Source organism: Cucumis sativus, chromosome 3 (assembly GCF_000004075.3).
Source record: "Cucumis sativus cultivar 9930 chromosome 3, Cucumber_9930_V3, whole genome shotgun sequence".
NCBI lineage: Eukaryota > Viridiplantae > Streptophyta > Magnoliopsida > Cucurbitales > Cucurbitaceae > Cucumis > Cucumis sativus.
Window position 1 is genome coordinate 35064555 of NC_026657.2, and position 25328 is coordinate 35089882.

At 34.0% G+C, this 25328-nt stretch overlaps 2 protein-coding genes across 2 annotated transcripts; one reads left to right on the forward strand and one right to left on the reverse strand.

Annotated features, from left to right (window-relative positions):
- Positions 1-1283: 1283 nt before the first annotated feature.
- LOC101204290 (eukaryotic translation initiation factor NCBP) lies at positions 1284-16366 on the reverse strand. Its single transcript, XM_004141087.3, has 6 exons — positions 16005-16366; positions 4507-4602; positions 4286-4390; positions 4059-4136; positions 1898-2017; positions 1284-1806 (listed from the first exon to the last, which is right to left on the reverse strand). Exons 1-6 carry the CDS (start codon positions 16188-16190, stop codon positions 1675-1677), a joined length of 717 nt encoding a protein of 238 aa, XP_004141135.1. The 5' UTR covers positions 16191-16366; the 3' UTR covers positions 1284-1674.
- Positions 16367-20448: 4082 nt separating this feature from the next.
- On the forward strand, positions 20449-23183 carry LOC116402873 (CDT1-like protein a, chloroplastic). Its single transcript, XM_031883286.1, has 4 exons — positions 20449-21347; positions 21468-21587; positions 22033-22240; positions 22608-23183. Exons 1-4 carry the CDS (start codon positions 20986-20988, stop codon positions 22815-22817), a joined length of 900 nt encoding a protein of 299 aa, XP_031739146.1. The 5' UTR covers positions 20449-20985; the 3' UTR covers positions 22818-23183.
- Positions 23184-25328: the final 2145 nt, after the last annotated feature.

Below are 25328 nucleotides of genomic sequence, written 5' to 3' on the forward strand. Positions count from 1 at the left end.
ATCAATCTCAATTAATTAGAAGAGACACTATTCACTATTAAAGAGTCATAAAAGTTACAAGATATATATTATTTTTTTTGTATAAATGATTGTGAAACGTTGCTTTCATTTTAATGACACCATATGGTGGTGGTTGTAAGATATATATATATACACACAATATATGGTTATATGAAGATGGAAAAAATGAGATGTATTTGAAATAAAAAAAAAGTAAAGAAAGAGAAATGGAATATTAAGTGAAGAATGGGGGATGGGGGGGTTGAGAGTGAGAGAATGATGGTGAGTTGTCAAGACAAAAGAAGCTGACATTAGCCAGCTGTGTGTTTGTCCCTATTGTAACAACCCAACACCCTCTATCTTCATCCACAATGACAAAATATCTGATTGTTGTAAATATCAGTTTTATTCCCACATGCAACAAAACAATATGCTTTTTCATAATTTCTCTTCAATCAACCATTTAAACAAGACACACACAACAAATATTGTATCTATACTGAAGTGATCAATTACCTTTATTGAGTTTATTTTCACCAATGGTGGTGTAATTGATTCAAATTTAAAGATGTCAATTTCATATTAGTTTTCTTTCTTTTTTTTCTTTTTAGTTGATAAGTCAGTTCAATCCAAATCATTACACAATTAGACTTTTAAATGGGTTACCCTATAGCAGGGATTGGACTACAAACAAAAAGTCAGTAGCCTATTATTGTCTACATTTTAAAGTTTTGTAGACATTATTTTTTTTTCTCACTTACAAACGCTTTTAAACACTTAAATGTTTAATTCAAACAAAGTTTGATATTCTCCATGTTATTTTTATATGTGCTTCTCACCTAAGATCCAAATATATATATATAAAAAAATGGACTCTAAACAAACTACTAATTTCAACCGAGCAAGAAAGAGAAGTGATAATTATGAGTCGATATTTCTTAGAGTGATTTTGAACGCACGAGAAATTTTCAGTGATTGAATGAAAAGAAGCTAATGCATAATAACATTAGAGTGATATTAAAATATCAAAATCACTTTTATCATTTTCAAAATTAAATTACTATGAAGATTGCTTTAATCATTCCAAACAAAATTTGTTGATATGAAATGTATTTTAAAATGTAAAATTAAATATTAAATTAATATTAGAATAATTAAAGATACGTTTTAGAATGATTATAACAAGAGTTAGTTACCACTCATACAATGGATAGAACAGAGCTTAGCTGCTCCCCTATTCCAACAGCTACACCTGCTGCCAGAAATTGATTATTAGAAAGAAGTGAATTAAGAATTGGATGGTATAATCATGTGACTAATTTAACAAACAAACAGTCTGAGTGAAGCAGCTGGTGATGTGGATCTAAGTTTTGTCCCAAGAAAATGAAAAATGTTAAGTTATAACATGTAAACAGAAAGTTGATCTAAGGTGTAGGTGTCTCTTCCAAGGTCCTTGTTCAGAGCAGTTTACAGTTACAAATGTCCAAATATTTACATTACATAGTAACCTATTCACCTTAGAACAAACATGTAATTAAGAAAAGCTCCAATGTCCTGAAGAAAAAAATTATCAGAGGGAATTAATTGCTTAACATCCAAAGACGGGTCAATAGCAATTAAGGAGGTGCAGACCATGTAAACATCGTTCAGTTTTGAAGCACATTCTCCTTTTTCTCATCCTCGCAACCAAGTGTTTCTGTATGACGAGTTATCACGCAGAGACGCGTCGTGAGGTTTGTATTCCATTACATATCCATGTGGGAGCTTTAAGTGCCTTTTGATTGAATCTCGCAGACCCATCACCGCCTGGTAGGGTAAAAATCGTACAATAAATTAACTTGTGGCTGTGTAATGAACCTAAGTGTGGTGGGTAGCAGTAAACGATTGTGTTACTGACCTGATGATCAGATGCATTGCGGTTCCAAACGCTCAAAATATCCTCGTTGAAACGAATGCTAAGCACAGCACCACATATGTTATCGCCAAAATCAAGTTGATCGCCCACTAATGCAAGAACCTGCAGAAGCATACAACGGAAGCTTTGATTGATTTATGGAATAATGAATACGCATAGGTGAAAGCTCGTGTTAAGTACCCAAGCACATGCAATAAGTACTCAAGCACATGCAAGTTTGACACAAATGAAGGACGTGCACAAAGAAGGCAATCGAAGAGATGTAGAGATTCTTCTCACTTCTGAAGGCATGGACAATATCTTTAATGCAGACATGAGATAAAAAATAAGTTAATTACAACTTTCAGATGTAGAAACCTAAATAAATAACGTGGATATTCAATCGAAATACAAAATATTATCAAATAAAAACCATGATGCACAGAAATTTTCTGTTGCAAACTACTGCAAAAGGAAGCATTCATTCCACCGTCTGCATGAACTCAAATGCTAAAAGACCGAAAACTACGAACATTTTCTTCTTTAAATCTCTCTCGTTTCTTTTTTCTTCTTTAGCTGCTATCCTTGCTTCGACCTTCATCTTTAAGACTCCCTCAGTCTTCTTAATAAATCAAAAAGTATTCCATGAGTGATTATATCCGTCTTTAGTTTAGGTTCAATATGGCATTTGTTAGCTTCGTCTCTTTATTGGTTAATTTGGTATCGTTTATTAATGGCATATATTCAAAAAGAAAGGGTAGTCCTTCACCATATGCGCCTAAAGTCTTATGACGATCCCTTTCAAAGCCCTTTCAACAAGAGACAAAACAACCTCTGTCGTCTATCTATGGGTGAAATTACGACATAACCCAACGGAAAAGGAAACAGAATTTTCAGACATAAAAAGATCCATGATTTTTAATGGTAGATAAATGATACAGGCGTGGAAAAGATGGAAAGAATATTATCTCCAACCCACTGATCCTCCCAGAAATAAGTATTCTGACCATCCCGCACAACACAATGAGTGAATAAAAAGAATGTACGTAATTCAAAAGCGAAGCTAATCCAGGGATTTTTATGAGTGCTTTTAGCCCTTTCCGATATCTCTTCAGAAGGGTGGTTACCATATTTACTTACAATGATTTTATGCCACAAAACCTCTGGTTCATGATAAAAGCGAAATAGCCACTTTGCCAACAAAGCTCTATTGCCGCTCCTCCAGTTACCAATCTCCAAACCCCCTTGATGCAACAGACACCCCAACACTTCCCTGCTAAGACGATGAGACCCCATTCCTTCATCAATAACATACCACAAGAAGTGTCTCATGTGCTTTTCTAAAATTTTACATACCAAACTGGGAGTCCTGAATAGAGATAGACAGTATACAGACACACCCGAAAGCACAGCTTTCATTAAAGTTAGTCTTCCCACTTTAGAAGTACCTTTTCCAAGACGCAAGCCTTTTGCAAATCTTATCAACTATAGGATCCCAAAAGGAAGCGATTCTCGGTTTACCCTCCAGAGAAAGCCCTAGACATAGTCAAGGAAAGAAACCAACTTCACACCCAAAGGCATCTGCCCGTCTCCTTATCTTATGAGTATCACTATGAATCCCCATGATCTGGCATTTGGTCCTATTAATTTTTAGACCCGATATCGATTTAAAGAAATCTACCATTGGAATGATTGTAAGAGAGAACTCCTCTTTACCATAACAAAATAAAATTGTATCATCTGCAAACTGGAGGTGTGAAATGGCTAACTCTTTTGAACAAAATAAAATTTTATGATACTTCCTTCCACCGCTTTCATAATATGTCAACTGAAGACATCAACAACTAATAAAAATAAAAATGGTGACAAAGCCGGTTAAACCATCACTTTAACTAACACTTTACGGTTCTATGGGTTTTTTTTTTTTTTTTTTGTGGTGGGGTTGGGGGGAAGGGACTACTACTTTCATATTTTTAGTATTATCATTATTTAAGAAAATGAAGCTATTGTATAATTATCCAACAGTATTTTCAGGCTATTTCAGATTTCAACAATCAAATTGATAACAGTTGATTAGGAAATAAGAAACCAAAGGGAAAAATAAATATCACACAATTGGATAACTTTCCATATTGATCAACATGTCATTTTTGCTATCACTTACCAAATCTTCCCAAAATCGCCCAGATACAACTTTCTTAAATCGTATTATCCACTTCCCACCATTACAGTTGGCAGAATCCTGAAACATAGTTCCATTTGCATTGAAATAGGAATTAGGCTCCCCAATGAGCAGAGAAATACAAATTCCAGCAAGTTACGAAAAGAACCAGAAAGACTCCCTAATAAGCCTAAGGAAAAGTATGCATGCAGCATTCCTTAATGTATTACCTCCCAAAGTGGACGAATTCCTTCCTTAAAGAGATGCAGATCTGTTGGGCTTGGCAATGAAGCCGGACGAGCCAAATGACAATAGCTTATCCAAAAACCTTCGACCTACATGCATGAGAGAAACAAAATTTAATCATTTGAAAAACAAATAATTGCAAAGACTCATAGATAACCTTAATATAAGAATAATATTTCAGAAAAACAATGTTGGCAAATCGTACCGAGCTAAAGTCCACAATCTTTTTTATGTTGTCCTCATATGATGTTTGAGTCCGAACTCCAGGTGTTCGACGAGTGTACCAAAATGCAAACTTGTGCTAGATGCCAGAACAATCCAAAATGAATGAGTTGCACACAAAAAGAAAAAATAATAATAATCTTTCTACAAGCCACTAGCCATATAAAACCATTTTTTAGACGCTTTGATTTTCCACATGAAAAGGTCTAAAACACCCAACACAAGAAGTTAAGAATAAATGTTTGGAAATCTAAAACCTCCAAACCATAAAGTTAAGTTTGTTATCAATATTATCATCACAACAAACAGAAACTTATATATGTATTATAGATATGAGCCCAACGAATTCACGTTGTCTCCTTAAGACAAATTTACTCACCCTAGTGCTTGAGTTTTGAGAGTAGTTGTCTCTCAAGATAAAACAGATCACCTTTCATCTAAAAGTAGCATCCCGTCTAGAAGATTAACGAACAAAACTTTGTGGATCAACCGAAATCAAGATTGTGGATAATGGAGAGAAAATCTTTTGAAGAAGACTAGGATTGTGGAAAATATGTGTTTTTTTCAACCAAATAGAAAAAGACCTTATTTATAGACGTATTCGTGGCCATCCGAAAAGTTACATATTTTTCTATAATTTAGTTATTAATTTTCATGAAGTGATGCATCCATTCATGTAGAAACACAAACAATAACCATTTGTTCCAATAACCATTTATTCTAACAAAGTTTATAAGAAATGTCAATTGTAAAGAAACGAAAACAACAATATGGTTATGTTGGAATCCTTTCCTTTTTTCTAGTATTTTCCTAGCTAGAATCCTAGAATATTTATGGAAAGATTATGGAAATGTTTTCCTTATTTCCTAAATCTTTTCCTTTTTTTATTCCATTGTATATTCTATTTATTCTCTCTTATATCTACTGTATTGTTCATTAGAAAATAATAACAACAAACAATCGTGGTTTTTCTCCCGATACTTAGGTTTCCACGTAAATCGAAGTGTGCTCTTTGTCTCTCCTTTCAATATGGTATCAGAACGGGACAATGAAAACACCCTAAAAACCCTAGAAAACCAAACCACTGATGAAAGTCAAACAAAAGAGACAGCCACCAATTTTAGTGTCGTCGTCGCCGCTGCCATCAATGCTCGAATGAGTGCTGCCATGGACAAATGGTTAAGCCAGCTACAGAAAACGTCCGAAAATAAATTTCCGTCATTTCTGCAGTTGTCCGCACCGCCAAACCAACCTCATGCACCGCCGCCAGAGTTGCACGCGCCGGTTTTTCATCCTCAGACAACATCGGCCATCCCATCTGCCCAACCCTTTTCTTCATCTGCGGCCTATATTGCTCCTCACGCCCCGATTTATGTTCTGTCACCTAATTCTGATCGGCCACCAATGCTTCTGCCGTCAAATCTGTATGTTCAGCCACCCACTAACCCTAGCTACCATCCCGATGTTAAGAATTCTCAAATTCACTCAACATTTGAGGTTGGTGAATCTTCAGCACATTCCAACCGTAATGTGCAAGCTTCCTTGAGAATAGCTTAATAGCAACTGGAAGGGCTTCGACAATAGATAGTAGCACTTGAGGCTACTTTAGGGACGACATCCAATATTTCTGTACCGATGTATTCTGAAAATCCGGTAAACTCGTTCCCCAATTTATCCTCTCCTTATGTGACTAATACAGTGGCTCAGTCTTCGGTGTATTATCTTTCAAGAGAAAATTTGAATGGCAATAACTAATTCTCATGGCTTCAGTCAGTAAAGATGGTCCTCAAAGGACGACATAAATTTAGCTTTCTGACAGAGGAAATACCTCACCCCACATTGGGCAACCCACATGAACGATACTAGAAGGCATAGGACTCTATTCTTCGGTCCATATTGATCAACAGTATGGAACTTCAAATTGGCAAGTCGTTACTGTTTGCTGCAACAGCCAAAGATATTTGGGACACGGCCTAGACACTTTACTCCAAACGTCAAACTGCCTCTCGCCTATACACGCTGAGGAAGCAAGTTCATGAATGCAAGCAAGGAACTATGGATGTCACATCCTTTTCTAATAAATTTTCTCTTATATGGCAAGAAATAGACTGATAGAACACCAAGTAGTGTGTTATATATTATTTTATTAATCAACCAAACTTTCACAAAAAAAAGTACTAACACAACCTTGAAAAACAAAGAACAACACAAGAACTAATATAGAAATTAACCAAGTTCAACATAAAACATCAAAACAGAAAAGTACTCCACAATAATGGAAATAACTTGCTAGAGACTACAGAAACTACACACTTTTTGCATTCCCTGCTCTCTAAGAAATTACAGCCCTACACTTCCAGAAACTGATTAACCACCCACTCTCTTCCCTTCTGTCCCCACTAAGGCCGTTTCCATTTCTTTCTCTATTTCCCTTCTCTTGTTCACGTGCAACTGCTCCCTTTTTCCTCCTACTATATTGTAAAATAATTGGTGGTCTATCATTACTCTCCCTCTCCAAAGACACCTTGTCCTCAAGGTGGAAATGAGGAAATTGTTGAGCGAAATCATTACAATCTCCCATGTGGCTTCATGCGGTGGAAGTCCTTGCCAACGAATAAGCACCTCCCACTCCTTTGTAGATGGATGTTTCCGATAACCAAATATTTCTGCAGGAATAGCCTCCCACTCCACATTTTCTGTCAAGAAAGGAACTAATGGATGCACATCCGTAAGATCGCTGACCACCTTCTTAAGCTGAGATACATGGAATACTGGATGAATAGCAGCTGTAGGAGGTACTTCTAGTTCATAGGCAACTGGTCCTATTTGTGCAATCACCTTGAAGGGCCTAAAAATTTAGGAGACAACTTTTCATTCTGTTTCTTCCTCACTGAAATCTGTCTATAAGGCCGAAGTTTAAGAAACACCATATCACCTTCTTGAAACTCGACGTGCCGTCGCTTCTGATCAGCATACTTCTTCATTCGATCTTGTGCCAATCGAAGATTCTCCCTCAATATTCCCAAAATAACATCTCTATCTTGCAATTGTTGTGGCCTTAAGAAACACCATATCACCTTCTTGAAACTCGACGTGCCGTCGCTTCTGATCAGCATACTTCTTCATTCGATCTTGTGTCAATCGAAGATTCTCCCTCAATATTCCCATAATAACATCTCTATCTTGCAATTGTTGATCCAACATAGAATTAGGGGTCTTCATATCTCCATAATAGATCTCAGTGGTGGAGGAAGTCGACCATACACTGCTTGAAAAGGAGTAATACCAATCAACTGCTGGTATGTGGTATTATACCAATATTCTGCCTAATGCAGCCAACGCAACCATTCCTTCGATCTCTCTCCACAAAAACACCACAAATAAGTTTCCACTCCTCTGTTGACCACCTCTGTATGTCCATCAGATTGTGGATGATAAGTTGTACTTTTGCTTATAGTATTTTCCTTTTTTCTAGTATTTTCCTTGTTAGAATCCTAGAATATTTATGGAAAGATTATGGGAATGTTTTCCTTATTTCCTAAATTTTTTCCTTTTTTTATTCCATTGTATACACTATTTATTCGCTCATGTACCTATTGTATTATTCATTAGAAAATAATAACAACAAACAATTATGGTTTTTCTACCGGTACTCGGATTTCCACGTAAATTGGTGTGTGCTCTTTGTCTATCCTTTCAATAGGTTCAATAGAGTATGAAAAGGTCAGTCTCCTATCACTGGTGTAGGACAAACAAACAAAATTGCTAAGCACTCACTAGTCACTACAGAGTACAGACCCTTTTTTAAGATAACGACAAGAAAAACTTTCCATGCCTACAACGCAAAGCTTCTTATGAGAAGGCACTTTAATTGGTTTTACCTAAAGAGCATTAAGACTACAAAACATATTTGAGGAATCATTTGTAGGCCGAAAAGAGCAAAAATCCAAAATCTATGGGAACTCCCAAATGAAGGTTTGTACTTTCAATAGGACAATTATCCTTTCAACCAACATTCAAAGATTGGGGCAAAGAAGTTGAGCATCTTTTGCAAGGCGAAGCGTTGTCTGTTGGTCAACATTACAACCACAAAAATGAGCCAAGTATATCAATGCAAGTACAGGCCAATGCTGCCAACTTCAGGTTTAAATTGGTTGATGTTAAGCCCCAGTACTTGTGGGGGTCTTGGTTGACAACAAGTTGGTTGCAGTGCAATAGAAGGTCTTCGATACAAAAGAACACACTAGTGCAAAAACTTGGGATTCTGCTGTCCTTTTACCTTCTTCTTCCAGTCATACAGAACTCTGTTCAAGTAAGGTCATGGTAATAACTCTTTGCCGTATATACACCAATAGAATAGCTTTTTATTTACTCCATCGATGTTCTTTCTATAATTGAAGTTTCAACAAAAGTTCTGATGTTTGACCATGCTTTAGGTATTCAAAGTGCCTGACCCTTATCCCTTTTTCCACTATCGAATCAGTTAGGATCAAGTCTTATGCCTGTTTGGTCTGCCAACTCTGAATTAATTGTTTTTAGACTCCTGCCTCCAAATATCTTTACAATTTTCAAGCAGTAACGTGAAAGAACCCTCTTGTCCCATTGGCTCTTTCACAATTTCTACATACTCCCAGCTATCACCTATGGCTTTTTCATCACTTGCTCTCATTTCACCATTGTATGCCCTTCCCCCTTGGTTCAATCCTTTTGTCTTCCATGACAAATCTCTAACTCTCCAATCAAAGACAAGAGAGCCATAACATCTTCCATTTCTCTCTCAAACAACGAAAGAAAAAAAGCATGATACAGGAGACCTTCCAAATAAGGAAGGATGCTTAGGGTGCAAACTATTTAGTCCAGGTTCAAATATTATGTGTTTACGGTACAAACTACTTTCATTGAGAAAAAAAATTAACGAATACAAGGGCATACAAAAAAACCAAGCCCACATTAAAACCTACTAGAAAAAATAGTATAATGTTGCCTACGGAATAATTACAAAAAATCTTCAAAACAAGTGTTTTTAGATGCCCAAGGAGCACTAAGGCGCAATGGCCCTCTGCAGCTTAAGCACAAGTCGCATAAAAAGGGGGGGGCTTTATTTTGTGAGGCGCACCACATATGAAAATATTACATTAAAAAGAGAGGATAGTTGAAGTGGAAATATGGAGGGAAAAAAAACCCAAAACACAAGAAATTTTGCATTTTTTTTTTTTTGAAAAGGATACGAGTCTCACTATTATTAATATTGAAAATAGAGAGACAAAGCTCAATGTACATGAGGGTTATACAAGAGCAATAGGAGGGAAGGATCAGCAGGCGCACCCAGGCGTCTCAACTAGGTTGACACCCCCTTAGCACCCTCATCAAATCCAAAAAGCGGAAAAAAAACAAAACCTAAATACCATGTTTCTAAAAGCAATACAAGAGTCAAACAAAGGCCATAAAACAAGGCCAAACAAGAGTTTAAAAGGTCACAATACAAGGCCAAACAAAATATCCAAAACAGAAACATAAGCAAGGCAGCAAGCCGAATCCAAAACAAAATAGTAGTCCTTGATTGAGCAAAAACTGATTGGAGCAAAAGGCTGATTTGGAAGGCAAGAAACTCTAGAACTTCAGGGTGGGGAGGCTATAAAGGTTGGCCAATTTAGAACAATCTCCTACGAAGAGTAATCCTGAAAATATTTAGTCAATGAACACCATGAAGATGCATTCAAAACAGCAGAGTTGTAGCGTTCCAACCAAGTCGATGATTTATCATGGAATACTCTTTGGTTTCTTTCAAACCAAATTTCAGTTAAAAGTGCTTTTACTGCGTTTGCCCACAATAGTTCAGCTGTCTTCTTCTTCAAGTCTGGTCCGGCAAGAATTTGAAGCAAATTGTTCTTAAAAACATGATAAAAAACCCAACAAAAATTGAATGCTTGGAGAAGACAGAACCAACATTTAGATGCAAAGACACAATCAAGTAAAAGGTGCTGGATGTTTTTCATGTTATTAACACAAAGGGGGCAGGCATGAGGTGAGAGCGCATAGGTGGAAAGCTTTCTTTGAAGTACTGAGGCACAGTTTAAATTTCCGCACAACATAATCCATATGGATATATTTATCCTTCTTGGACTGTTAGATTTCCAAAGCCTTTTGTACAAAGAACTTTCCAAAGGAGAAGATGTCGAAAGATGCTTAACCAATGATTTTACCAAGAAAGAACCTGAGTTTTCAAGGGACCAAAACCTTTGATCCGGAAAAGAGGCTGGTTGTGAAGAAGAAATCTGACTCAACAAGGCCTGAAAATCTAATATCTCCTCATCATTAAGCAACCTTCTGAAATAGATAGACCAAGAGTTGGTTGACGTGTCCCAATGATCTAAAACAGACCCATTTGGGTTGAGTGCGATCCTACCCAATCTTGAAGATTTACACTCCAAGGTGATAATGTCCACCCAAGGGTGCTTCCAAAACAATATTCTGCTGCCTTCACCTAATTTGAAAAGAGCCAAAGAATCAATTTTGCGTCATTGCCTTGATATGCTAATCCAAGGGCTTCTTAGACTCACGGTTTCTTTTCCATTTGAATGCCCCAGTTGAAAGTGCTACTTCCATGTATGCTTCTTATCACTTGACACCAAAGGGAGTTTTGTTCTTTTGAGAAACGCCAACCCCACTTAGACAATAGGGCCATATTCTTGTGCTTCAACTTGCCCAAACTAAGTCCTCCATCTCTGTAGGATTTAATTACAACATCCCATTTTACTAGGTGGTTAAGCCTTCCTCCCTTGTTTCCTTCCCAAAAGAACTTTCTTATGATTCTTTCCAAAGAGCTTAGAGCAGATTCTGGCATGAGGAAAACAGACATATAGTATGTAGGGAGGCTGGACAAAACTGATTTGCATAGTGTAATCCTCCCACCCCTAGAGAGATTGTATCTTCTCCATTTATCTAGCTTTCCATGGATTTTATCAAGAATGGGTTGCCAAAATCGAGCACTCTTTCGATAACCTCCCAAAGGAAGACCGAGATAAATGAAGGGGAGACTTTCTACTTTGCAGTTTATATGTTTGCTGTTGAAATAACCTTGCTGTCCTCAATATTTAAACCACAAATAGCTAATTTCTCCCAATTAATCTTTTGACCGGAACACCATTCAAAGACTAGTAATGTCTTTTTAAGATTTTCCATCATTTCCTCATCATATTTACAAAACAAGAGTGTATCATCTGCAAATTGAAGGATAGGAATGTGAACCCTATCTTTTCCAACTACAAAGCCTTCAAACATTTCTTTCTTATGAAGGTTGGAGAAGAGACTGCTCAAGACTTCACTGACCAGAAGAAAAAGGAAGGGAGAAAGAGGATCTCCTTGTCTAAGACCCCTTGGAGCTGAAATTCTTCCTCTTGGCCTTCCATTGATAAAGACCGAATATTTAGGATTCTTGATACAACCCATTATCCATAAGATCCATTTTTCAGCGAAGTTCTTCTTACGCATTACCTTTTCAAGTTCTTCTTCCATTGAAAAATGCCCAGTCCACTCTGTCGAAAGCTTTTTCAAGGTCTAATTTAATGATCCATCCTTTCTTTTTTCTGATTATATAATCCTCCACAGCTTCGTTTGCAATTAAAATAGGGTCCAAGAAATTTTGCATTTAGGCTTAGTAAACTTGATTTTTTTAGCAAATAAAGAAGAAAAACTCTTAATGATTACTGTTTTTCTTTTAAATAATGAAAAAAGCTCTTAGGCCAAGGGCTTTAAACCTTGAGACTTCATAAAAGGCAAACACCTTATTTTGTGAGCTTCACCTTTCCCACGCAAGGCACCAGACCTCCATCTTGAGCCGTGTTCTGAAAGGCGCACCTAAACACAAGCCGCAAAAGTGGCGCCTCACCTAGAAAAGGCAAAGCACATGACATAAGGTGTGCACCTTCCACCAAGCGCCAAGGCGTGCTACAGTTTTTATTTTTTTATTTTTCTTATTGTATATATATATAACTTTTAAACCTAATTCATCATTATGCTATGTGAGATAGGACGGCTACTACACTTAAGGAGGGACAACTTGTTTTTTTTTCACAGTTTATTATCCAAAAGATCTGAACGGATTTTCTCTTCTTCTTCTTCTTCTTCTTCTTCTTCACCAAACCACCATCTTCTTCTTCTTTCACGTTACCTCTGTTTTTTGTATAAGTCTTCTTTTTTTGTTCTTCTTTTTCTTCTTCTCCAAAAAACAAAGGACTGTTTCTTTTTTTTCCCTCCTCTCCTTCGTCTTCTCTAACGTTACCCACCCTCAATCTATTTAATGAAGACAAAGATGAAGATCTGTTTAGGGAAGACGACTTAGATCTTTAGGATTTCAGAATTGTATTTGTGATTGTTTTTGTGTCATTGCAGTTAACTTGATGTTGAATGACTAATATTTAAATCTTATCTATCTTTTATTCTTTTGTACAGGTCTAATTTCTATCCATCTCTGTTTTGGTTGTGTAAATAAATATGTATATCGTGTGTGTATCAATATATTATATTTATTATATATAGTGCACCTCACAAAAAAAAAATGCGCCTTTTTGTGCGCCTTGCGCTTAGGCTCTAGAGGACCGTTGCACCTTGGTGCAACTAGGGCATTTTAAAACACTGTCCTTTAGCATGGGTGTGACCCGAGAGAGATTTTAAATCATTGTTCAAATCCAAAGCCCAAAGAGAAACACGAAATCTCACACGGATGCAAAATGCAAACTATTTTAGTCCAAGTTTAGAAAGTTTGTGTTTGCAAATAATTTTAGTCTGAGTTTAAGGTTTATGCATTTGGGTTGCTGATTGGTTTAACATGGAGTTCTTCATGGGTTTGGGGTTTGGGATTGTTTTTTATCTTTTATTATTATTGTATTGTAGTGTACAAGTAATAGTACCTTAAATATCAAATTTTATAAATAGAAATGAAAATATTTGTTCTACCAATTTTTTAAAATGTGTTCAATTTCAAGCTACAATATTCTCACCCATTTGGTCATTCTAAATAGCATGAAACATCTCCTTTGGAATTAAAGGGCGAACACCAACCACAAATTCTTTTGAACACGCATCCATAAAATTTTAGCTTCAAATTCTTCCATTTATCTTTGTTAAAGAATTACACTATTTAACCAATCAGCTGCAAAAAATTATAAAATTCACCCAATGCCTCATACTGAACATTTATTCTTTTAAGTATGAATTTTTTGCAAGAGATTTGTTTGTTTGCTTGTTACTTAGAATCTCCTCTTTAAGAATCTAAACAGTAGTATATAATATTTCGTCAAGAAAAACTATGAATTTTTTACCATTGATTTTTTCAAGTAAAACAAAATTGATCAGATGAGAAGGCATTAATTCTCAAAAGATACAGACTCCACAAAATAGTGGGAGAAGAATAAAGTTACACTTACAGCAAAGAAAAGTTATGCATAACCAGAAAAGAAAATAAGGGAAAGTGATCTAGCCAAAGAAGAATTTGAGAATTAAATAACCAAACTAATCCACGAAAATCAACCAATGAAACCACCAAGTCACGAAAATACAGACTCCCATTAATTCCTGCTTTGAATGCTAATTTGAAGAGTATGAGCAAAAAGAATATTGATTAAATGCTCAGAACCTTTCACTCTTTTTTTATGAGAAATATGCAATCATAATTTCATTGATATTGTAAAATTACAAAAGGGCACAAAGCCAATGAGATTACATGAAGCTATTCATTTGTGCAATAAGGGAAGTAAGGTTGTAATCACAAAAATACTTGGTGAATTTACACTAAGACAGAGAAGTGTACATAAGATCATCAAAGAATTCCGTAAATTCAACTTCTCTATCTTCAAACCCTCTCTCTAACAACCAATAACCCATTTCAATGTACTAAAAGAAGTGTACTTCCAAACATAACCTGAGAAAATGACCCCATGAGGCAAGGAGCTCATAGGAGAATTCATAAACCAACAAGTCACCTAATTGACTAAGAGTAGCAGCTCCTGCTTAAGGTTAGAAACAATGAATCCAGCCAACTCTTGTCCTTCACTAACCCCTTCTATCTTTGCTTTTGTAGCAGCCATCCTTAGTCATTGCTTGAGGAGGTTATCTCCTTTGAAGATACTTCATCAGAAACTTTTTAATGCTAATCTTTTGGAACAACCCCAATGGCCTATGGTCATTCACGATAGAAACTTTATTGAAGATGTAGAAAGTTCAACAGATAAATTTCTCAAATCTGGAGACCACAATCTTCTATGAGGATGATAGATGAGAATTTGTTGGGCACTAAATTGGAGAAGGAGATGGAACTTCTTGATTAGAATTAGTCTCCACATCGATTTTGGAAGAAGAATCCATCTCTTGGAAAATTAAGCCTGATACTTCAGTATAAGATTCCTCACTAATAACATCTAAATTATTTTACTGTGGCTGTAAACCAGACTCCAAATCACTCAGGCTGATGTCAAACTCTCCATCAGGATAGTTGAAACATGAAAGCGAAAAAAATGTGAGGAATTGAAGAGTTTCTATCAAATGGAAGCACCTTTGATCAAAACAATCTCCAAACTTACTGAATGGGTTACTTTAAGGCTGCTGTACTTGAGAAATAAAAACCGTGAAGCTCAATAGATGAAATGCTCTGATTTGTTACAAGTTGTGAAAAGATAATCAAGAGTCTTGACCATGATTTAATAAATAAGATATTTGAAATCACGTTATTTGCCACTGTTCAACTTAAATGACCGTGTCCATGCTAATCAGGAGGTCATGATATACATACACACATGGGAAATTAATTATTGCCATCAAGATTCTTTTGGATTGGAGTCCCTTCTTGTAATTGAGCATGGAGCTTATTTCATCTTTTGGGCTGTTTTTTTTTGTATTCCCCTTGTATATCCTCTCATCTTTCTCAACAATGAGTGTTCGGTTTCTTAAGAAAACCAAAAAACATAAAACAAGATGCCACAAAAAGCTCCTTGATGTGACGTAGAGACTATCTCGGGTACAATTTTTGCAGACAACGTGAAAAGTTCTTTTCCTCAAATGCAGATTAATACTCCTCTAGTCCTCTTCACAAATGAAACACCATGAGGTAGAACAGTTACCCAACTGAGTTCCAACAGTGAAATCCTAAATTCGCCATTCTGATTATAATTTAACTTAAACAATCAAACAGAACCCTGAGACTACCAAACACATCTCGCCTACAACCCTCCTCCATCTAAAAAAAACAAATAATCGGTATCAATAGCCAGAAACTAGTGACGACATTTTATTCATCAGAGCAGGTGTGACTGTGATTAAACCAAATAAACACAAGTAATCATTTTAACAACGTATGCAACTTGAAGCTCCGAGAATAGCACAGAAATAAACATAGACACGCCAATTCGTCGAGCAGATCAAAATTCAGATAAACTATATGCACGCATTTGAGTCTACAAGAGAGAGAGAGAGAGGTAGAAGAAGTACCTTTAGAGGATGAAGACCATCCTTGAGGTCTCGAGCTATGCGTTCACTTAATTCTTCAGCTTCTTTGGCATTAGTATCATCAGCGAGTGAGGGTTGAAAAGAAGAATCAAGAAGTGGTTGAGCAGAGTTGGGCTTGTTGTTGTCGTTTGCAGAATCAAAATCCCTGTTCTCGCCTACGAACTCCATTGACAGATTCTTCTTCTTCTTCTTCTTCTTCTTCTTCTTCAAATTTCGAATGCCCTAAATTGCTTTTGTCACCAACTCTTTGAGATTGCAAATTAAGCAGACCGACGCCTAACCAAAGAGAGGGAAAACGTCTATGGCATAAACAAAATTAATACAAAGGCAATAACACTCTATCGTATTATAATCTTAGGTTACCCTATTAGGTTATAATTGTCCAAAAGCTCATTTCAATGGTAGATTATTTTAATTTTCAATATAACCATATACGTTTCACATCCAAGTTTATAAAGAAAATAGTAATTATTATAAAAAATAAAAACAATAATTAACGTAAAATAATGATAGCAAATAATAAATACTATAGTAAAGAAGGTTTTAAAATAGTATTACTGCCATCATTTTTAGGATTACTGCCTAAAGTTGATTATAATAACGATTCATTTACAAGCAAACTATTTTAATTTATAAAATCCATGTTTGGAGCTATGTTGTTTTAGTCCAAGTTTAGGGTTTTGATATGTTGATTTGTTTAGCTCAAAGAGATCTATGAGCTCTCAACTTGTTCGAGGTGGAGTGAGTTACTCACTCAACGTTCAAGCACCTAAGGATCCAAAATATTATAACTTAAAATTATTTAAATATTTTCATTATTCTTACCCATAGATTTTTTTATTTTCAAACTTTGATGAAATCCATGAAAGTAGTTATATATATTGAGTATATACCAGGGGATTAAACAGGCAGGTTCGATTTTGGATCAACTAAACAAAATTTATTTTTCAAGAAGTATTATTTAAAACAAAACACTAATGTGGTTGGTTACAATTTTATCAAGAGTGTTTTTTATTAACCTTAAATGAATGGAAAAAAAATAAGTATATTGAATACTATAAATTAGTCGTCAACGTGATTGCAGGAAATAGTTGTCGAAGTTAAATTAAGACTATGGTTAAAAACAATGCATTAATGCCAAAGAGTTGTGCTCTTGGCATATGAGACTTGGAACCTTGAGGCACAATGTTTAAGTTCGTTTGAATCTAATAGACATGGTGGGTCATTCATGTGATGAAACTTTTCCTATTCATCCCAAATATTCACAATAACAAACATTTATCTTTAATGGGTCGATAATCTAATAAGCTATGAAGTTGGTACTCCACTACCATAAAATTAAGGGAGCGTTTGAAAAAGGAAATAGTCATGAAGATAGGGTTAGGATAATCATAGGATTATGATAAAACTAGTGTAATAAAATAAATTATCGAGATTTTGAAAACAACCAATTTAATAAAAATAAAGTTATGTTGTATATTTTCATACTATGCTTTGGTAGCAAATGTATAGTCTTACTTATAAGTTGATAATATATTTAATAACCTGTAAAATTAGTTGTGATATTCATTGCAACTAAAAGTTTAATCGATCAGAAATAAGTCCCTCGGTTGCAATTTTACTTGTTAAACAATAGTTAACAATAAATGCTTATTAGTTTACTTACGAACGTAAAAAGATTGTACACTTCATAATACATATTTTAATTTTTAAAAGTTGAATCGCCAACCATATATACTTTTATCTTTATAATTAATTTGACGTAGTTCGAAATTTTATTATTTTAAAATTTGAACGTAACGAATTCATGAAACTATTTCAAATGGTAAAACTGCTAAAACAAAATGTAACAACGTTTCATAATTTATCAATAATAGATCATAAAATTTCGTTAGATTTTATAAATATATTTTAGTACAGTTTGCTATACTTGAAAACATACATTTGTTATTTTCACAAGTTCATTATTATTTGGATCATAAGATCTAAAAAAAGTGTTATTAACAATTATAAAACTTTTTTTTTTTATATGAGTTAGCTTACGTGTACTTCTACTAATCTCACGAGATAAGCGTCCTATCCTACAACATAAAAAACTATTAGTCAGTTATTGAAACCATATTTCCTTTTTACCACGAAGCCAACCTATATAATTTTAATAATTAAAAAAAGTTGAAGTGAATTACAAGAATGAAACACAAATGAAGGAATCCTCACTTGACTAATAAACTAACTTATATACGTGTATACGTACATGTAGATGTATGCACATCTATATGTATCTATATACAACATGTATGTATGTATATATGTGCATACACATTATTTAAGACATAAACATGAGTAGCAAATATCTAATAATATCAACATTACTGTCAAACGTTACAATATTTGACTTTTCTCTATAATTGCCATAATGTTCGTCTCTCCCATTGCTAATAGTGCTTCTCAAATTGATGTGTTTCTCAACGACTATTTTCTTTTTAATTTTACCCATAAATAGTTTTATGCATATTTTCTTTTAACTTTCTTTAGATCATGATTTGCATATGTCACGAAATATTACAGCTAAATTATTCTTATTCAAATTTTAAAAGCTCTCAAAAAATTGGTAAAAGATAGATTAAAAAGTTGGAGAAGTATTTATAGACTAATTGCAACTTGCAAGATTGACTCACTATGTGAACTTAATATAGTTAGAAAGTTTTTGTCTCGGATATATATATATATAGGAAAATAGAAGTTGAACGATATTCATGAAAAATAGTGAAAAAGCTAAAGAAGAAAAGTAAATATAGTTTCTGGAGAAATGTAAAACATTAAGAAAGATGAAAAGATAGAATTGCTCAATATATATGTAAACAAACAAGTGATCAAATAGAAGAAAAAATTCCTCCACATGTATACGATAAACGTGAAAAGTATAGAAATAAGAAAAGATAAAAACTAGCTTAAGAAAAGAGAGATTGGAGGAGTACCATGTTCATAAGCAACGGAGGCTCAAGGGTTTTGGAAGTATCCCAAGAAGCTTTATCCAAATAGAACTTCACATCCATTATTGACAACGATGTAGATATTGATTCAAACCAAGACGTGGCTGCCATGGCTGCTCCTTTCAATCAATTCCACTCTCCCCTAATTTCTTTCAGCCAATAATTCACTTCAAACCTTCCTTCCATATTTAATTTAGTTTGGAATATCATATCCACCAATATAATTTCCAAAAAATGGGACTCGACGACTGGGAACTCCTCGATTGCCATGAAGACCATGATCAAGAGAAAAGCAGGCCGCACGAAAACGTAGTAATTTCCGGCCAGAAGTTGATCGGCGACACGAAGAACGAGATGGAAGCGGTCGCGGAGTTTGATGTGGAGGAAGAGGAAAAGGTGGATTCAAGAGGAGGGATGGATATGGCGATGGAGAAAAGGAAACAATGGGGGAGAACGGTTGTTTGTTCGTTTGGAATTGCTGTGGCGGCTACAATTTGTAGTGTGTTGTTGGGAAGCCATAGCCACCACCATGGGGGAGGTGCGTTTGTGAATAAACGCCATTGTTGAACGTTGAATACTACAATAGGTTTTCTATTTATTACCGATCAAAACTAGCAAAGCATGTATGATAATTTTGAACTCTCTTGTTACTTTTTTTTTTCTTTTCTTGGTGATTAGTTTTCTATTAGTTATTATTCTTACAGTAATGGATCAATTGTAATGAAATTGAATTCATGGGTCGTTTATAATGAATATCAATTGCAAACATAGTTTGATGGCTTTCGATGATGTTTATCAAAATAGCAAACGTAATTTTATGACTTTTAATAATATTTATATAAATATTTTGCAAAGGTAGTCTATCGTTCTTATCTTTACACAATTGTTACATTTAGAGTCAAGACGCAATAGTAACAATAACAATAGTTATATAACGTTTTCATATTTCTCTTGTTGATTTTCGTAATTACTACGTGACAACATGTAATGATAAGAGAACTAGAGCTAGCCTTTAATTAAATTTAACATTTTTGTTTTGAAATTTTTAATTTATTTATATTATTGTTGAAAATATTATAAACAAATTCATTGTTATTGTCTCTAAACTTTTCATCTATCATAAATGTTTATGGAATTTCAAAATTTTTAAAAATACTATTAAAACTTATAAAATACATTTTTTTTTGTTAGTGTTTTATGGAAATTGTTGTAGTTTTTTTCCCAAAAAAAAGTACATAACTTTCAAATTTTCATAAATATTCTTAAACTATTAATACGGTCTACCTCTATATATTCCATCTTTTTATATAAATAAAATGACACTTTAATTAAAGCATATGAATTATAACAAACAAAAAAAAAAGATAATAATAAATAACACACCAAATGATTTCAAGACTTACATATTCTAACAAATTTGGACGTCATTAATATTGTTTATCATTTTCAGAAATTTTGATTTCAGATCTTTGTGAGATTATATGAAATTTTACCTTTTAACTTAATTTTTTTAATTTTATTTTTGTTGTAAAAAAATAATTGACATAAAGTAAGAATGGAAACATTAAAGAGAACTACGAGGATACTTACATGAAAAAGGTTTGAATATCTATATAATTTGTTTTAAAATTGGTTATTTTTTAACCCGAGAAAACTTTAAATAAATTTATCACCATATTAATCATAGAAATGGATCGATGGTTATTTTTAAGAAATGATGGTAATAATACAAAATAAGAATAAGATTATTTATCCAATTTTACGTGAGATTAGGAAAATTATATCTTAATTCTGATAGGATTAAGATAGACTCATGGATCAAATCTGATTATTAACTTCTCCACTACTAATCAATTCTCTTGGAATATCTAATCTTTGTAATTACTGAGACGCTAAACTAATTCATATTCCAAAACACAACATTTGGCGGGAACCAACGTTCAGTACTCTCAAGCTAATCTATAACATTAATGGCGGGTGCTTCAAACAAGATTTCTTCACCTTCATCAACTTTACCCTTCAAATCCAACAAAAATGTGAGCTCCAACTCCACATCATTGCTTAAGGATCCGCAGTCTTTGAGCTCCAAGACGCCGGAGAAGCCGGCGGAGCGAACTAGGAAACGGAAGAAGGTTGCGCTTTCCATTGAAGAGGTTGAACGAGCTGCTCAGAGCGTCCATGAATCTAATAGTCAGTTGCTGCCTCATGATCTGACCACTGAAGGGAGTAAAGTAGTTAGAAGACGGATGGATTCGCGGTCGAATGAAAGTCAATCTAGTAGCTCCGATAGTACTTGTGTTGATAATAAGTACTCCAATAAATTGCCTGAGAAGTAAGTCGTTTTGTTTATCTTGATCTTGATGTTTTGCTTATTAATTGATGGTTGGCTGGTTGTTTAGATCTACTTTGAGTGTTTGGTGAATGAGTTTTCTTACTTTGGTGTGTTTTGCAGATTTGAGCTGCTGTGTAAGTTCTTTGATTGCTTGAATTTTGCAATGCGGTTGTTACGATGTAAAGGTGTAGCCTCCAACTTCTCCCACGTTTGCTCTAAGATTGAAGTCCTCACTGATAGGTACTTTACTTATTCTGCCTTCTCCATCGCCTTTCCTCTCCATCCATTTCTGTGCTGATACTGTTCGTAGTAATTTTCCAATAATCTATCTGCCTGGATGACTAAGTAAATTGAAGAAGTTTGTGAATTTTGTTATTGTTGGCTTGTAAAAGAAATAAAGAATACTGCTTTTGTAATGACAGACAATTAAGAACAAGAAAGAATGTGGATCTTGGTCTGCATATATGATTTTTTTATTTATTTTGCGAATTGAAATTGTATTTGTTTGGGTATAGGAAGTTGAGCCTCTTAAGATTTACAATTTTGTGTTGACAAGTTTTAATCCTTCTAGTTTTACTTCATTTTGTGGCACATACATCTTAGACTTCTTATATGACTCAAAGAAGAGTATCTCAAGACGTTATACTGTGTTTTTTTATTATAAATTTGATGGTTATGATTGCAGGAGGTTTTCATACAGTCATTTGGCTCAACTGAAGTTTATTTTACCTGAAGCAATTGTGGTTAAGAAAGTTGCGGTCTTTGATGAGTGTACCAACTGGAAGAAGCCAGAACTTCATATATCTTTCAATTTTGGTGTCCTAGCTGTAGACAGTAAGGAAAACCATTATACGCAATTGAGGAAGTTGTTTAGGATACAGCTTTCAGAATTTGTGAGTTCCCATCCATAAGTATGCCACCATTTTTCTTCTATGATTTGAAAATGTATTTATTTGTATATGTGTTTACAAATCCTAGAATATGTTGGTTCTCTTCATAGACATTGGCATGAAATGTGAAAATTTATGTGCCCTCTATAGTCATTCTAGTTCTCGCTCTATTTTCAACTCGACATGAAGATTTAAAACAAACTACGTTGAAGTTACTTTTTTTCAAATTTTATAGTCAGAATTGGGAATACATTTGGTGGTATAACAATGAATTGTAGCATTCTGATCATAGAAGTTGTTATCATTAGCATCATGGCCACTTGAGATGGCTTGACTTTTCTCTTTCGTTGACATGCTTTTCTGTATTCAGATTGATGACGTTCCAGCATTCAATTTCAGAACCCAAGATCTTCTCTCAAAAACCAAGACGTTATCTTATGTCAAGACATCAATTGAGCAACTAGCGCCTGGGCAACCAATGCCATCAGCAAAAGGCATTTCCTCTAATCATAATTCAGAAGAAAATCAAGGTTTCCCAATAATTAAATCTACCATGACTGGTCATGGCCCAAATAAATAGAAGGAATTATTAGGGTCATCTCATTTTTCACCATATGTTAGCCAGCTTTTGTCTCAAAAAGTTGTTGACAGAGAAATGGCAAATATTGACGCTGAAACTTCTGATGAGTCTTCAACTAAACCTTCCTCCCCAATTCCCACAACTCGCAGTACTATGGTAGGAAGAGTAAACATGAGGAAAGAAGATGGTCAATCTGCGAAAGGTAATGATATTGATTCAACTCCTACAATGTTTGTTTCAACCCCGGATCGGCTGATGCCTAGCACACCTGCAATGGAAACATCACTTGAGTTCTACTGTTGAACATCGAACACTCGAAAAATCAATTTGAATGACAAAAATCGAACGATCCAATTTTTAGTAGTCTATTTTGATTAAAAAGTGGTCACCCGTCGTTTTAAGGAAAATGTATTTGGAAAACCGAACAAACCCTACTAGATTTATATATAACTTTGACCAAACTAACATTTTCAGTTTAATAGGAAGAAAAACTGTAATATTAATTTATTTTCTAACCTAAATATTAAGAAATTATAAAAAATAGCAATTTTGATAAAATATTTAGCAAAATTTAGCAAAATTTTCAAATTTTATTAATATTAGACACGGATATGAAATAGTGTTGGTAGTGAAAAGTTTGTGCATTTTTATCCTTGAAACAATCCAAAATATTCTCTAATCGGATTTTATTAATGGTGTTTATGAATTTTCATCTAAGAATTTAATGTTTTTCATAATTATATTCCTTGATTTTAGGAAATTTTATTTGTATTGGTTCCATGTTCATTTAATTTATAATATTCTTTTATCTTTTTTATTTAATGCATAATTGTTTGATTCTGTATTTTTTTCTTATTTTTTCCTTTAATTAGTTCATTTTCCTAAATTTTTATTTCAATTTCTTCAACACAAACCATTTCATTCTTTTATTTTGAGTATACAATACTTATTTTAAATATACATGAGAATGATTTCACATAAATGATTTCATGATACACAATTGTGCAATCATATAGAAATGATACAAGATCTAAATGATCATGCAAATCTAAACGAACTTGGTTCAAGATCGTGTACCAAAATCTAAACATCTTTTCTTTTTATATTTGGTATATGATCATTTAGATATGGAAGAAGAAATATATGAGAGATGACGAACATCGTTTACCAAGTGGGAATTTGAAAAAGTGAAAAAACGAAGAAAGAAAAAAATACGAGAGATGACCACAAAGGAAGAAATTATAGAAGGGAAAATGAAGAAGAAAGAGTAATAATATGAAAAGGTGATAAATTGCAAAGAAGAAAAAGAAAAATAAGTGAAAAAACGTAATATTCAAAGACAAGTTTTAAATTTATGAAAATATCATGGACTTTTTACTTTGTTATACGAGACGTAAATATTTTGGTATTTTGTTATATTTATGAAAATTAACCAATAATAAATAAGAATAAGATTTTATCGTAACTTATATGAGACTGAAAAACTTATATCTTAGTTCTTTGTCAATGTCACTTTCTCACTCTCAACATCCTACGTGAATGTGAATTTATCTTTATGATCGTATACATATTTGAACATCATGATTAAACGAGACATGTATTTATATTCATAATGCTTAACATGAATGGTGTGCAATCTAATAAACGACTTAAAAGATGCAACCTAAACAGACTTACACAAATATTTGTTTTTGGTTTAGTCACAATTGTCATTGTTAAAAGTTTAAAGGTGCAGTTGCACTTAATATCATATTAGAAGTGTTTTTTACAATTTATATATATATAAAAAAGTTGGACTAGTTTGACTCTATATTTAAAATGAAGGGATATTTGCAAATGATTTTATCTTCAAAACCATCCCGGTCAGAAAGAAAAGGTGTAATATCTTTTTAGTTTTTAATTATAGTTTATATATAGATACGGTTGTGAATATCAAACATCAACCGCATACAAGTGAACGAATGGTGATGAAGGAGACTGATGCATGAAGGAACAAGTGGCGCAAAGACGCTTAGCTTCGGATGAAGTGAAAATACGACTAGCGGCGTGCATCGGAGGAGATGTTTCCTTACAACTTAGTTCTCAATCAACATAATGGAGGGGATGGCTACAAAGGTGGTGAATTGAGGGGGTGACTACAAATGTGGAGATCTCGACTAAACGGAGAACACTCGAACGAAGATGGAAGTGTCGTCGACGGCTAGGGTTTGGTGAGAGTGAAGAAGATGATGAGTAGTAATATTATTATTAATAATAATAATAAATATTATTTTATTATTCTTTTCTCTTAAATACATTCCTTTACTTTTTTCTTTTCTTTTTTCCAATTTAAATAAAACAAATCTTATATTAAATTTATGTTTGTCATTATTTTGAAGCAAATAACATGATTTTAGAGGATGATAAAAATTTTAATAACATAAGTGGGTAATCTTAGCACGATTTTAGGGAGATAAAATTTTAAATTTAAATTATTATTAACCATACCTATTTTTATAAACTTTTAAAGAG